This window comes from Physeter macrocephalus, chromosome 17 (assembly GCF_002837175.3).
Source record: "Physeter macrocephalus isolate SW-GA chromosome 17, ASM283717v5, whole genome shotgun sequence".
NCBI lineage: Eukaryota > Metazoa > Chordata > Mammalia > Artiodactyla > Physeteridae > Physeter > Physeter macrocephalus.
Window position 1 is genome coordinate 38,970,903 of NC_041230.1, and position 13,837 is coordinate 38,984,739.

At 41.4% G+C, this 13,837-nt stretch overlaps 1 protein-coding gene and 1 pseudogene across 1 annotated transcript in view; one reads left to right on the forward strand and one right to left on the reverse strand.

The window, feature by feature from the left end:
- SNTB2 (syntrophin beta 2) overlaps positions 1–13,183 on the forward strand; it is a 91,869-nt gene extending 78,686 nt beyond the window's left edge. The window contains exons 6-7 of the mRNA XM_024124856.3: positions 11,534–11,718; positions 13,039–13,183. Of these exons, the coding sequence (XP_023980624.1) occupies positions 11,534–11,718; positions 13,039–13,131 (278 nt within the window). The 3' untranslated portion in view covers positions 13,132–13,183. The remainder of the gene's footprint in view (positions 1–11,533; positions 11,719–13,038) is intronic.
- Positions 5,682–6,533, reverse strand: LOC102982130 (ferritin heavy chain-like; annotated as a pseudogene).
- Positions 13,184–13,837: the final 654 nt, after the last annotated feature.

A 13,837-nucleotide genomic window follows, 5' to 3' on the forward strand; every position in this document is an offset into this window, starting at 1 on the left:
ATTGACCCTCTAGTTAAGAAGATTTGGAACATGGATAGGCACCTTTAAAAATATGAGCATCTGGGCTCCTCTGGTTGCGCAGTGGTTGAGAGTCCGCCTGCCGATGCAGGGGACACGGGTTCGTGCCCCGGTCCGGGAGGATCCCACATGCTGCGGAGCGGCTGAGCCCGTGAGCCGTGGCCGCTGAGCCTGTGCGTCCGGAGCCTGTGCTCCGCAACGGGAGAGGCCACAACAGTGAGAGGCCCGCGTGCCGGGGGAAAAAAAAAAAAAGAAAGAAAAAGGAGCATCTGGCAAAGCTTATAGCTGTAGAAAAGTAAAGAGAATTTGGAATAGGAGTCTCTCTTCCAAAGTTTGAAAATGTGTTGCCCAGTAGGTACTGAAATAAGCATCTAAAGGAAATAAGCGTCAGGTCTCTTTCCATTGTTGAAGTGCCCTCTTGTGGCTTGTCTATATGAATTTGGAAGTATGGTTTCATACATGTATATTTGTGTATATGGTTATGTATAGATATTTCCAGATTGCTTTTCATTTTAACAAGAACAGAGAGTAGTCAAAATGAAGACACAGTTACAGTTTCTAATATGGTTTTAGTTACTTTGAATATCTTGATTGCAAGTTGGTTTACTTAGTTTTGCTCCTGTTTTCTATGTATTTTATTTTATAAACCTAGATTTACAGAATTTATACAAAAAGAGAAAATGTTTTGAGAGCAGAATGTCTTGTGATTTATATTCCTTTCCATTGCTTTTGGAAAGTTAGGGATCTCCATGGCTTTAGAACTGCCTGGGCAGCATTTCCATGGGTCATCTTCTCACACTGGCACAAGGACAGCTTTTTCAATGTTGTCAAAGTAGCACAATTCTTCAACTATTTAGGACCTACTCTATATTTTCCTCACAACCACAATGATGATTCAAGCAATGACACCAATGCCTAGATCCCACCTTGGATTTTGACCAAAGCCACCACATCAGCAATGTGGTTTCTCACTTTCTCACTTGTCTGTCTCCTACCCATTTTCTCTATGGAGTGGTTGGTCACCACATTAAGGACTGTGGGGCTCTGGTTTTTGTCTTGGCCGCAGAATGTGCTTTCTGGGATGGGGAAGTCCTCAGTTGGAAAGTCTGGATGCTCTGTGTTCCTGTGTGGAGTCCGAGGGGTCAGGCCAGCACACTCATCGCTGGCATATGGGGTCACCATAATCTTCTTCAAGGATCCTAAGAGCTGTGCTTCCCAAAACAAAGAGTGCAACGTGGCTTTTTAACACTTTTTAGTTTCGTGTTGTTCTTTGGTGTCTGGCAGCTAAACTTCATATTACAGGAAACCAAAATCTATTCAGTCCTTGGCTCACAGTTATTTAAATACAGATGGCTTGAGGAGAGGGAGAATAAGGACCACCTGGTTCCTTATATTTTTAAATGGACAAAAGAACGTATTTTTTGGTAACTTTGAACATTTTTGTTCTCATTCACAGCTCTATCTTAATATTACCTTGGTAATACTTTCATTTCCACAATTCAGATCAATTGATGTACTTATGAATCACTTACTCTGTATTTAGAGTTGTGCCAGAAATATTAAACTGGCTGAAAGTAAACTGCTTTGATGAGAACCAGAATTTCTTTAAAATGTGTTTTTGTGTGTCTGCGCGCGTGCATACGTGCATGCATGTACTCATGCGTGTAGGCATGTAGTCTGTTACGTCTTAATGTGATGTATATGCTTAGTGTACACATACATGTATGTACACATACATACATAAGCCAGCATGTCCTTCAGATGCATGTTATCACCTTCTGTTAAACTATTGGGAGATTCAGAAAGGTTTATTTAAAACTATATTTGAGGCACATCGTACTACATATTCAGGTGTTTGTGGTCTAAAGAAAGTCAGGAAGTTGACAAAAAGAAATCAGTTGAGCTTTTTTTTGTCTCTTATGTGTTTGGTTATAGTTTACGCATTTAGAAGAATTTCAGTGACTACTTGTAAGATTTGACTAGTGAATGCCATACGTTATCTTTATAATGTGCATTTAGTTTTAAGCCTTTATTAGATTATACTTAGAGTAGAATTGATCAGTAATCCTTCTGGTACACAAGGACTTTTTCCTTCTAGCAAGTATAACTTTAAGATGACTAGGCAGAGAATGCAGTTAATACCCTCAGGTACATAAAACCATTTTCCATTTGTCACAGGAATTGAAAATATGAAAATACATACACTTGAGTGTGTGTAGTTGTTTGAACTTTAATAAGTATGCTTTTAAAAGCTTAATTTCATCATAACAATTACCCATGCTGTTAAAGTTTTTAAATCATACATGAACTTCATGAAGATACTTTATATTTCTGTAGCTTGGTGATATGAAGATTAAGAAGTAGAAGATATAGGTAGGAGTTGCATTAAAAAATATGCAGAGAATGTGCAAGAGGAGAAGAAAAATGGGCACTTTAAAGTATTTAGAGTGTTAGCATATATGAAAAAAGTTTGCTTTAACCATGTTGTTCTCAATTTCATAGAAATTCTCTTGAATCCCTTTTTGTTCCTCTACTCAACAAATATTGATTGAGTATATACTCTGCTTTTACTGACCATACTAAAATAAATAAGGTAGGTGTAGCCCCTTCCTTTGAAGTAGGAAAGACAGAAACAAAAAGAATAATAAGTACATGTTGGGGTTGTTATAAGTCATAAATGAGATACATGTGTCATCTAACCCTAACACACAACTCTGTAAGGCAAGCTTTATTACCTCCATTTTCAAGATAAAGAAATTTGGGTTAGTGTGGCTGGAACTTGAATTGGGATCTTTTCAAAATGCAGTGTCTTAAGCCCCTGCATTTCCTCCTCTAAATGATTTATTCTTATGGGCAGATTAAACTCCTGGAGGACATATACATTATCAGTTTCTCTTAATTCATTAAATCAACAAATGCTTAGTGTTTAATTGTTTACAAAGTGCTATGCTTTGTGATGAGAGAAATAGAAACAAATAAGACCTGCTTCATGCCTTTGACCAAATAGCTATAAGAAAGGAACACAGCGTCATGTTCTTTTTTAACTCTTGAGTGTGATTAGCCCACTGATTATACTTGATGGGCTGGCTTTTCCGTGTAGTAACAGAGAATGCTACCTCATCCTTTCTTTGAGAGCATCCTGGGCAGCCCACTCAAAGCCCACCCTGCAAGACCCACTCTCTTCTGGGTTGTTCTGGAAGGCCCAGAGGAGCCCAGGGTGACACAGCTCTGCAGCCACTAAAGGGTCTTACTGGAAACATCGGAGTCCCCAGAGCCCTCCTACCAAGTAACTGGCCCCAGAGCAGCAGAAACAGGACTTGCAGCATAGACTTACTTTGACATTAGAGTTCTTTTTAAATAAATAAATAAATAAATAAATAATTTTTAGCTGCATCGGGTCTTAGTTGCAGCACGCGGGATCTTTCGTTGCAGCGTGCAGGCTTCTCTCTAGTTGTGGCACGCAGGCTCCAGAGTGCATGGGCTCAGTAGTTGTGGCGCCGGGGCTTAGTTGCCCTGCGGCATGTGGGATCTTAGTTCCCCCACCAGGGATCGAAACTGTGTCCTCTGCATTGGAAGGCGGATTCTTAACCACTGGACCGCAAGGAAAGTCCTAACATTAGCGTCTTTGTTCTTCATGATACACTGGTAATCACCAGCAGTCTCTCATTTTAAAAGACACAAAGTAGAAAACATAGGTTGTATTTACCAGTATTCATCTTGGTGTAACAATGAGATTTATTATTATTTATTATTAGTTAATGAGCCTTTTTTTCCTCTTAGCTTTATTAATTTTTTTACCATTAGGGAACTACTTAAAGAAAGTTATCTTTAATATACATAATTACACTCAACAATATCCCCATGGTCTGAAAAAGCCAATGTCCCTGCCACTTAGCAGATTGTGAAGTAGTAGCCAGAGCAGTAGAAGGAAAACCAGGGCAGGTGAGGACAGTAAGTGTCATGGAAGCCTAAGGAAGAGGATTTCAAGGAGAGGAATAGCCAGTAGGGTTAAATGTATCAGTTGGATGGTTTAGGCTGGAATTAAGAGAAAATGCCCTCTAAAATTAGATTAAACATTTAAGAAATGTATTTTAGATAGAAGAGAGAGAGCAAGCATAAAGGGGGGGAGTGGGTCTTCTCTTCCCAGTCATAGGTTCATATCCATACCCTGGACCAACGGCAGTCACCAGGAGAAAGCTGTGCTCTGACTGGCCCAGAGGCTATCTTCCCTTGAAGTTGAGGTCATCCTTCTCTGAAACACATTAGGAGAGACTAGCAACCTGAATAAAATTGGAGTTTGGCTGTAAAGGAATAATGGAGAAATAAAATCTGGGTAGACAGCCAACAATGAGTCCTACAAGTATCAAGACAAGAGCTAAAGACGTGGGTCACATTTAGGTACATGGAAATAATTGGTGCCCTTGGAGAGAGATGCTTAGGGGTGTGATGGCACTGGCAGCTTGCAGAGGGCTGAGGGTTGAATGGAAGGTGAACCATGGATAAACTGAGTGTAGACAGCTTTTTTAAGACGTTTTGCGGTGAAGAGGAGGGGAGGGGAGTGGTAGAAAGAGGAAGGTAAAGAGTTGAGTAGTGGCATTTCTTATAATAATGAGAGAGACCTGAACATCTAAAAAAGTTAATGGAAGGGATCTGACTTAGAGGGAGGTGTTGAAAATGCAAAAGGAAGAAGGAATAATCCACCTTGGACAGTTTCTGGGATCTGGGATCCCAGTGGATGGGATCCAAAACATAGGTGGAGGGATTGGTCTTAGCCTGGAAGAGGGAAAGAGGGGAGAGAGGAGGAATTGGGTGGAGATGTACACCCATATAGCTGTTGAAGTGGGCATTGCCTTTTATTCCTGAGTAATTTGTGCCAAAGACACCCCCGGCTTTTACTCCATCCCTAACACCAAGTGCAATTGCGGGCTAATTTTATGTTCTTTGAATTATTAAAGTTGTATCATACTTGTATAACCTGAAAAACAATTTTTATTTTTTTGCCTGATGAACCATTGATTAGTCCTATACACCAAAACCGTCATTATAAAGAATTTTATAATATAATATTACTGAGAAGCTGAAAAATATTAGAATTTTAGTTTGAGGATTTCCTGGGAAGTCTAGGGCTGAAAATAATGGTTGGTGCTGGGGCCCAAAGATTGGCCCTCTTTTCCCAATCCCAGTGTCTTATATTTACCCAATTAAATAAGGTCAGCATAATCATCTAGAATTGTACCCCCAAAACAGGTGTTAATGCTCTAGATCAGTAGTTCTCAACCCCAAATGCACTGTGAAGTAGCCTGGAGAGCTTTTTAATAATATTGATACCTAAGGTCTACCTCCATAGATTTTATTTTATCTAATTTTTTTTTAACATCTTTATTGGAGTATAATTGCTTTACATTGGTGTGTTAGTTTCTGCTTCCTCCATAGACTTTAATTCAGTAGGCTAGGGCATTAAAAGGTCCAAAGTTTTTTTGGAACTTTAATGGGTTGAGAACCACTACTCTAGATTTTCAAATGAAAAACAGAATAGTTTATATTATTATTTGCGGGGGGTACCAAATTACTTAACCCGTGTCCCCTGCATCGGCAGGCGGATTCTCAACCACTGTGCCACCAGGGAAGCCCCCAAATTACTTTATTTGAAAGAATGGCACTAAGGAAAGAACTTGTAGATGTTTTGGTACAACTTACAGAAAGGGTAAATGTAACCCAAACATGCATGTACTGCCTTGATGCAGGGAAGTCATCCCCGTGGCTACAGGAAGCCAGCCTAAGGCTTAGCTCGCATTATCACTGTTTCCCAGGGTGTGCTTGTCAAAGAGATACTCTGCCATGCCAGATTCGGGGGCCCCCATCTTGCACAAGTTGGTTATGTGGTCACCCAATTCTTTAATGGATTTCACCTCCTTATTCAGGTAATGAGTCTCAATGAAGTCACACAGATGGGGGTCATTTTTGTCAGTGGCCAGTTTGTGCAGTTGCGGTAGTGACGGATTCACACTTTTTTCTAAGTGTAGCGCACATTCCATTGCATTCAGTCCATTCTCCCAGTCATCACGGTCTGGTTTCTTGATATCCTGAAGGAAGATTCCACCACCCCGTTGGTTCTGCAGCTTCATCAGTTTCTCAGCATGTTCCCTCTCCTCACGAGACTGGTGAAGAAAGTATTTGGCAAAGTTCTTCAAAGCCACATCATCGCGGTCAAAATAGTATGACACGGACAGGTAGACTTAGGAGGCGTAGAGCTCCAAGTCGATCCGGCGGCTGATGGGGGCCTCCGAGCCCTGGTGGTAGTTCTGGCGCACCTGCGAGGGGGACGCGGTCGTCATGGCGGGCGGCCGAGGAGAGGCGGCGGCGGGGACCTTGGGGCGGCCGGAGGGCGCCGTGAGGTGGTGGCGAGGGCTGGCGCTGAGCGGCCGGCCGGAGCGGGGGTCGAGCGCCGGCTTCCGTCCAAGCACTGTTGAAGCAGGAAACCGCGGCGACCCTCCGCGAAGACTGCGTCCAGAATCGTTTATATGATTAAGCAGTCAAAACTATGTATTAAAAATAAATGAGTGTGTACGACTCTGAATACACTAAAAACCATTGAGTTTTATACTTGAAATGGGTAAATTGTAGGGTATGTGAATTATGTGTCAATAAAGCTTTTTTAAAAAAATACCATGTGACATTCTACATTTTGAGGGAGAAAAGGGAAAAAATTCAGTGAATTCAGTTTAATGAACATTTTAAATAGAATAGCTACTCACTATCCTCAAGTTGTCACAGACTCGTCAGGAAGCAAACAGGGAAATAACTGTCAGGCGTGACAGTGACCGTTGTCATCTGTCCTGGGTTTCGGTGAGGTCCGTGGGGTCACCATGCAGCAGCCCTTTCATTTCTGACAGTCCTCGGGTGCGCTGTGAGCTCACCCGTGTTCCTCCTGGGTCTTCTTCCAAGCGAGGTGGAACATAGCCCTCTTCAGGGCTTAACTCCTGCAGTCTCCCTCTGTCTCCTCCTCTCCCTCTTCGGAACCTCCATCCTCTGCCTCCATCTGTTTCTAGGGTTCCCCTCAATGCCTCACTCAGTCTTCCTCCCCCCTGCTCTCCCAAGAGTCTGTTTATTTTATTTTAACTTCAAAAAGTTCATACAGTTTAAAAAGTTACTTTCCATTTACAATTATTACAAAATATTGGCTATATTCCTCATGTTGGACAGTACATCCTTGGGCCCATTTTACACCCACTAGTTTGTGCCTGCCACGCCCAGACCCCTATGTGGCCCCCCCGCACCTTGGTAACCACTAGTTTGTTCTCTGTATCTGTGACTCTGCTTCTTTTTTTGTTATATTCACTAGCTTGTTGTATTTTTTAGTTCATATAAGTGATATCATACAATATTTGCCTCACCCACTAGTTTGTGCCTGCCACGCCCAGACCCCTATGTGGCCCCCCCGCACCTTGGTAACCACTAGTTTGTTCTCTGTATCTGTGACTCTGCTTCTTTTTTTGTTATATTCACTAGCTTGTTGTATTTTTTAGATTCCACATATAAGTGATACCATACAGTTCAATAAAGCTATTATTTAAAAAATTAATGGGTACAATAATTGAAACCTTAAAGGTGAAGTCAGAGAATTTTCAAGTGCAGCTTATTCATCATATAAGGTCTCATCAGTGAACTTTGTTTAGAATGCCTGAGCTTGGATGAGTACATGTGGGAAACTCGAGATTCCTGGTTTTACGTGGTTTTATAGGCCTTGCTCCTCTGCTATCTCCCACCCCACCCCTGATCATCACTTTGTTCCTGACCCCTACCCCAGATTGTGGGTGGGTATTGAAGGTCTTGGGGTGAGAGGAATTAGAGAAGAGATGACGTTAGCTGTTTTGCATATTACTTGGTAATACATTTTTCCGAAAAACCCTGAAAGTTTATTATTTTCATTTTTAGATGAGTTAAAATTCATGATAACTAATTCTTGTGTATAGTACACACCCAACAAAGTACTTTTTATTAAACCTAACTAAAATAGTACCTCTATTAAGCCTTTTCCAATTCCCCAGAGTTTATCTACTTCCCCCTCCTCTATCCTCCCACAGTATTTTGTCCATTTCTCTATTATAGCACTTACTTCATTCTGCTGTATCCATATTTCCTTTTCTTTCTCACCTGTCTAAACAGGAACCATCTTTTGTTCAGCTCTGTAGCTCCTCGCACCTAACACAGTGTCTGACACATAATAAGTACTCAAAACCATTTTTTTTCCAGTATAGATTGGTTGTGATTACCTGTCTGTCTTCTCTGCTGCCTTATGAGAGCAGAGAATTTTTTTTAAATATGAATAATGAATTAATGAACAAACAAACCAAAAAAACTAAAACATAATTCACAATTCCACTGGACAGTTAGTCTTCATGTATGTTTTCAGATTATTCTGAGTCCAGGCTCATGAACTTGCTTCCCTTATCTTCAGCTCTGCCCACCATCAATCCACGATGTACCCGACACAAGGAGCACAAAGCACCCACTTCTGAGTGCTGACTGTGTATCTCCCTCCCTTGATTACCTCAAAAACTGTAGTCTCTTCCTCTCTTTTAAACTTCAATATCTGATGTCCTATGATTGTCCTTGAATACTGCTGTTGTGTGTCTTTTAATATTTCTAATAACTACCCTGTCAATAAAATTAGTATATTAAATTTCTTACCATTGGGAATTCCCTGGTGGTCCCGTGGTTAGGACTCTGTGCTCCCACTGCAGGGGGCACGGGTTCGATCCCTGGTCTGGGAACTAAGATCGTGCGTGACATGAGGCGCAGCCAAAAACAAAAATTTATTACCACTTCTTATTTCTAAATTGAGGTGGAAAATGGATTTATAGCCCTCCAAAAGGATTTTAATTGAATCAAGACATCAGGATGGAGACTTCCCTGGTGGTGCAGTGGTTAAGAATCCACCAGCCAATGCAGGGAACACGGGTTTGATCCCTGGCCCGGGAAGATCCCACATGCCGCGGAACAACTAAACCCGTGTGCCACAACTACTGAGCCTGCGCTCTAGAGCCCACGAGCCACAACTACTGAGCCCGTGTGCCACAACTACTGAAGCCTGCGTGCCTAGAGCCCGTGCTCTGCAACAAGAGAAGCCACCGCAATGAGAAGCCCTCACACCGCAACAAAGAGTAGCCCCCGCTCGCCGCAACTAGTGAAAGCCCGCATGCAGCAACAAAGACCCAACACAGCCAAAAATAATAAATAAATAAATTTATTTTTTTAAAAAGACATCAGGATGGTTATAATAAGCCACCTGGACCAGCTCAGAGCTTTGTTAATGAGGCCCAGATTCTGTCCCATCAGAATAGGGCCACTTCTCATAGGTGCCTGCCCGTCACACACACACACACACACACACACACACATTTTCTCTCTCTCTCTCTCCCTCCCTCCCCCACCCCCCCACCACCCCCATTAAAATCAGAGTCAGAGTCTTATTTCTCTTTGGTTCATTACTCCTGAGACCCTCTGAGGGTGAGGCAATCACATTGCCTCAACTGTTTTATTACTATTCAGGGAGAAGCCATTTAACTAAGACTATTAGGCACAACATTTTTATGGCCAGTTCATATTCTCATTCAAAATTATCTGGTATTGGGGCTTTCCTGGTGGTGCAGTGGTTGGGAGTCCGCCTGCCGATGCAGGGGACACGGGGTCGTGCCCCGGTGCGGGAAGATCCCACATGCCGCGGAGCGGCTGGGCCCGTGAGCCATGGCCGCTGAGCCTGTGCGTCCGGAGCCTGTGCTCCACAACGGGAGAGGCCACAACAGTGAGAGGCCCGCGTACCGCAAAAAAAAAAAAAAGAAAAAAAATTATCTGGTATTATAAGTTTTAGACAAACTGAGTTCTAAACCTAAACATACTCAGTATGACCTTTACTTCTCCTTTTCAAAGTTGAGGTAATCTTAAACAGTATTCTGTTTTTTTAAAGTAACACACACAGACACTGACATTTGCTTTCCTTTCCTTTCCTTTCCTTCCCTCCTGAGGGGAAACAATCCTAAGCGGAACGTTTAAGACACCTCTTATACAAAAAGATTAATGGCTTGCCTTTGCTGGCTGCCTTGGCCAGATCTCGCTCCACTAGGGACACACCTGCAGGCAGAAGTCCTCGCCCGCCTGCACTGGACCTTCTCCAGCCAGTGCTGTAAGGACTTGGGTGGACCTCATTCTTTGAGCTTTTCTTTTCTAGACTAGAACTGACCCCTCTCTTCTCATCAGACCTCAATACCCTACTAAGCTATAGCTTCAGGGATATTAATAGAATAAAATTCTCTTGAAAACTGTACCCTGGTTGCCTTGATTGGGATCTTTTTGTTCTTCTTCCAAACCCCTCAGCCAGTCATTTAGAAATTATTGCATTGGATTACTTCCACAGGTAGTTAATTTTATCCATTTCCCCCCCGACCAGGTTCCTTTTCTGAAGGTAATTAATATTCAAAGTTCACTGTTCAAAACTCTCCTATTCGAATAGTGCTGAAAAGGGACAGTGCCAATATTTGTTATTCCTTTTCCTTATTTCTTGAACATGCCAGCTGCCTTGACTAATTGTTTTTCATGTCCAGCGCAAGGATACGTTGGTCTGAGTATGAGGACTTGCTTGTTTGGGAGCCATTCTTCCTGTTCACAGTGACCAGGCCTCGCTTGACTCTGGTCCTTTAGGTGGTTGTAAACTCAGCTCTCAGAGGACTATGTTAATTCCCATGTCACAGAGGGCCTTTCACTTGTAGTCTCTGTACTGACAACAAAACTGCTCAAGTGTTAGTGAAACAGGGACTTCACCAGTCTTGACAGAAGACATTTGCCAGTTTTGATGATCGGTTTTTTTGGTTCCATCAATTCAGACATATCTTCTGAATTTTATCTTTGATAGGACGGACAGTGTGACTTCTCAAATACCAACCAATCCATGTTACTGCCCCTGAAATGTGCCTCTGCTGTTTCTTCTTTGGTTGTTCCTCCTTCTTGCGCACTTGAAACCTTATTCTTACTCCTCACTACCTATCAAGTGTGACCGTTTTTTAGGGCCTTTCTCAAGTCCCATCTCCAGGAAACCTTTGCTTGACTTTGGCCTTATTCAGTTTGGTGTTCAGTCATGTTCTATACCATCTACCTTAAGCAGTTAGGGATTTCATGTCTATGCCTGTCGTTTGTGAGGTGTTGAGAGCAGGGACCATACCTCTGACTTCTCCAGTACCATATACAGCCGACTGTCAGCACAAGTATTCACTTGGTACCCACTGAATTGAACTGAATCAGATCAGATGTCAAGGAAAGTTATGGAAATTCTTCCTCATCTCAATCAAGATGTTGACTTGAGTGACCAAAACAAAACTCCCTTCAGGATGTTCCAAATAGGTTAGGTATCACACATTCTCAAGAAGATTCTTTTCCCTTTTTAGAAGTCAGGAGAAGCCTTTATCACTTTCTAACTGAAGTAGTAACTTTATTAATGATGTTTTTTTCTTGTCTTCAATAGGCTGCACATTAAATGGCCAAGAGGTAAGACTCACTGTCCACTATGAAAGTGGGTTCACTATCTCCAGGGAAAATGGAGGTTCCAGCAGCATATTGTACCGCTACCCCTTTGAAAGGCTGAAAATGTCTGCTGATGATGGCATCAGAAATCTGTATCTGGATTTTGGTGGTCCTGAGGGAGAACTGGTAAGCGTGTTTCTGAAAAACATGTTTATTCTTATAGGTATTCTCTTTCTTCCTTATTGCTTCTTACCTCTTCTATAGAAAATTATGGGCTTACAGACTGATATTCCATTTGGAGCCAGGAAATTCTTCTTCAGTTTTCAAAGATGCATCGGTTTGGTTTTCAGGTTTCACTGTTTTTTTTTCCCATTAGGAAATCATTCCCTTTTTTAAAAGTTTTGTCTGAATTTTAGAAAGAAAAAATAGATAGCCGTTTTAAAAAACAGGCTTTTAACAAATATAAGATACAAAATACTAAACCTGGCAAACTTTAATAAATGAATTCTATCCATTGATATTATCAGCAATTTGTTGGGATAAGAGTTAAAAGTAATAAAGCGACAGTTGCTACAGAAATTCTGCTGATCAGGAAAAAAAGATAGGGAGATATGTACATACAGCCATCATCTTTTTTGACTTCCTTGTCCTTTAAAGGAAATATCGACAGGAATTCATGAGTCCCCTTGGAGAACTAGAGAAGTGTGTCAAGTGTACTTCAGAAATCAGAAATCATGATAAAGAAGTCAAAGTCATGCCTTTTCTCTCTTAACAGTATTGAGCCAGTAGTTCAAGTCTTGTCTTATACGTGAAATCTTATGTCCATTGACACAGTCAAGATAGGTGTAAATTTGGAAAACAGTATCTTGAAATTTTAGAACTGAAACAGATCTTAGGGATAATGAAGTTCAAACTCCAAATGAGAAAACTGTGGCTAGAAATCTTATTTTAAATGATGAACCTTTAGGAAACTATGGATAGCCATGGACTTCAAAAGCCTGTTCATCTGGTATCAGCTGTCCAAATTAGAGACCTGTGCTTAGAAAGGTATAACTAGCCCTCCCAACTAGCTTCAAGGGTTGTCATTCTCACCACAAACTGATAAGGGGTATCAAAAATCATACACATAGATAGTCACACTTCAGCTGAATTCACTGTGATTCCCCCTGGGAAATATACTTACAGTCAGTGGTTTCCATATAGGATATTCCTCTTTCCTTTACATCTTCCTACGTGGCATGGTGGAATCTAGTACACCACCAATAGTGTCCTAATTGTGGATGTGAAATTTCACACTGGTGTTTAATTATGACATAGAATAACCTTACTTCAGAGTACACTTCCATTTGCGGCTCTAAGTTCCAAAGAGTTGCCATAAATCTGGCACATCCATTATCCAAGTTCTTTTTGAAAAGTAGAACATCATGTCCAAATTTGTTTATTTTGCATGTTTGTTTATTAAAGCATCTGTATATAGCAGTGATAATTAATGTCCTCTCTCCACAGACCATGGACCTGCACTCCTGTCCGAAGCCGATAGTATTTGTGTTGCACACATTCTTGTCGGCCAAAGTCACTCGCATGGGACTGCTTGTATGAGCAGCAAAAAAATCAGTAAAGAGCCTTGAATGTCACAAGAAGTATTTCCACCTCAAAAAAAAAAAAAAAAAAAAGAAAAGAAAAGCACAAAAAGAAAGCTCTTTGCTCTCTCCTCCAGCACAGTGCCTTGACAAGGACCTGCAAATCACTGCTGAACTGTAACCATGTTTAAAGAAGAGCTTGCCTTTTTCAAGCTACCTTGCCAGAAATTCTAGGACTCTAGTAAGCTCCAAAATAAGGCTGTTGATTTATTGTCTAGTTTCCTAATGTGGTTTCCAAGTAATTAGGTTTATTTCCCTTGATAAGAAGGGTGGCTCATTCTTTTTCTTTTTGGACATAATCAAACATCTCAGAGTTTTTTCTTCTTCCAATAGGATTTGTTTCAGGCTTAGCCTTGATCTTTTGCTTAGGACAACTATCTCTTACCAGGTGCTAGTTTGCAGCAGCCCGTGCTTCTTGGTCACTCCATATAGTTTATACATTTTGTTGGATTTTACTGTCCTCACTTACTCCTTCTACCCTAGGAAGTCCTTGAATTGCATCACCAAAGGGTTCTTCATCTGTCATGGCTCTCCCTGCATCCCACCCTGGCCATCACTTCCCACTGCATCACAAGCTTTGCCACTCATAAGTGCTAACTTTAAGACTTAGAACTTGCAAGATTTGATTTCCCTTGCCTTTACCTTCCACTCCCTTTCTAGTAGTG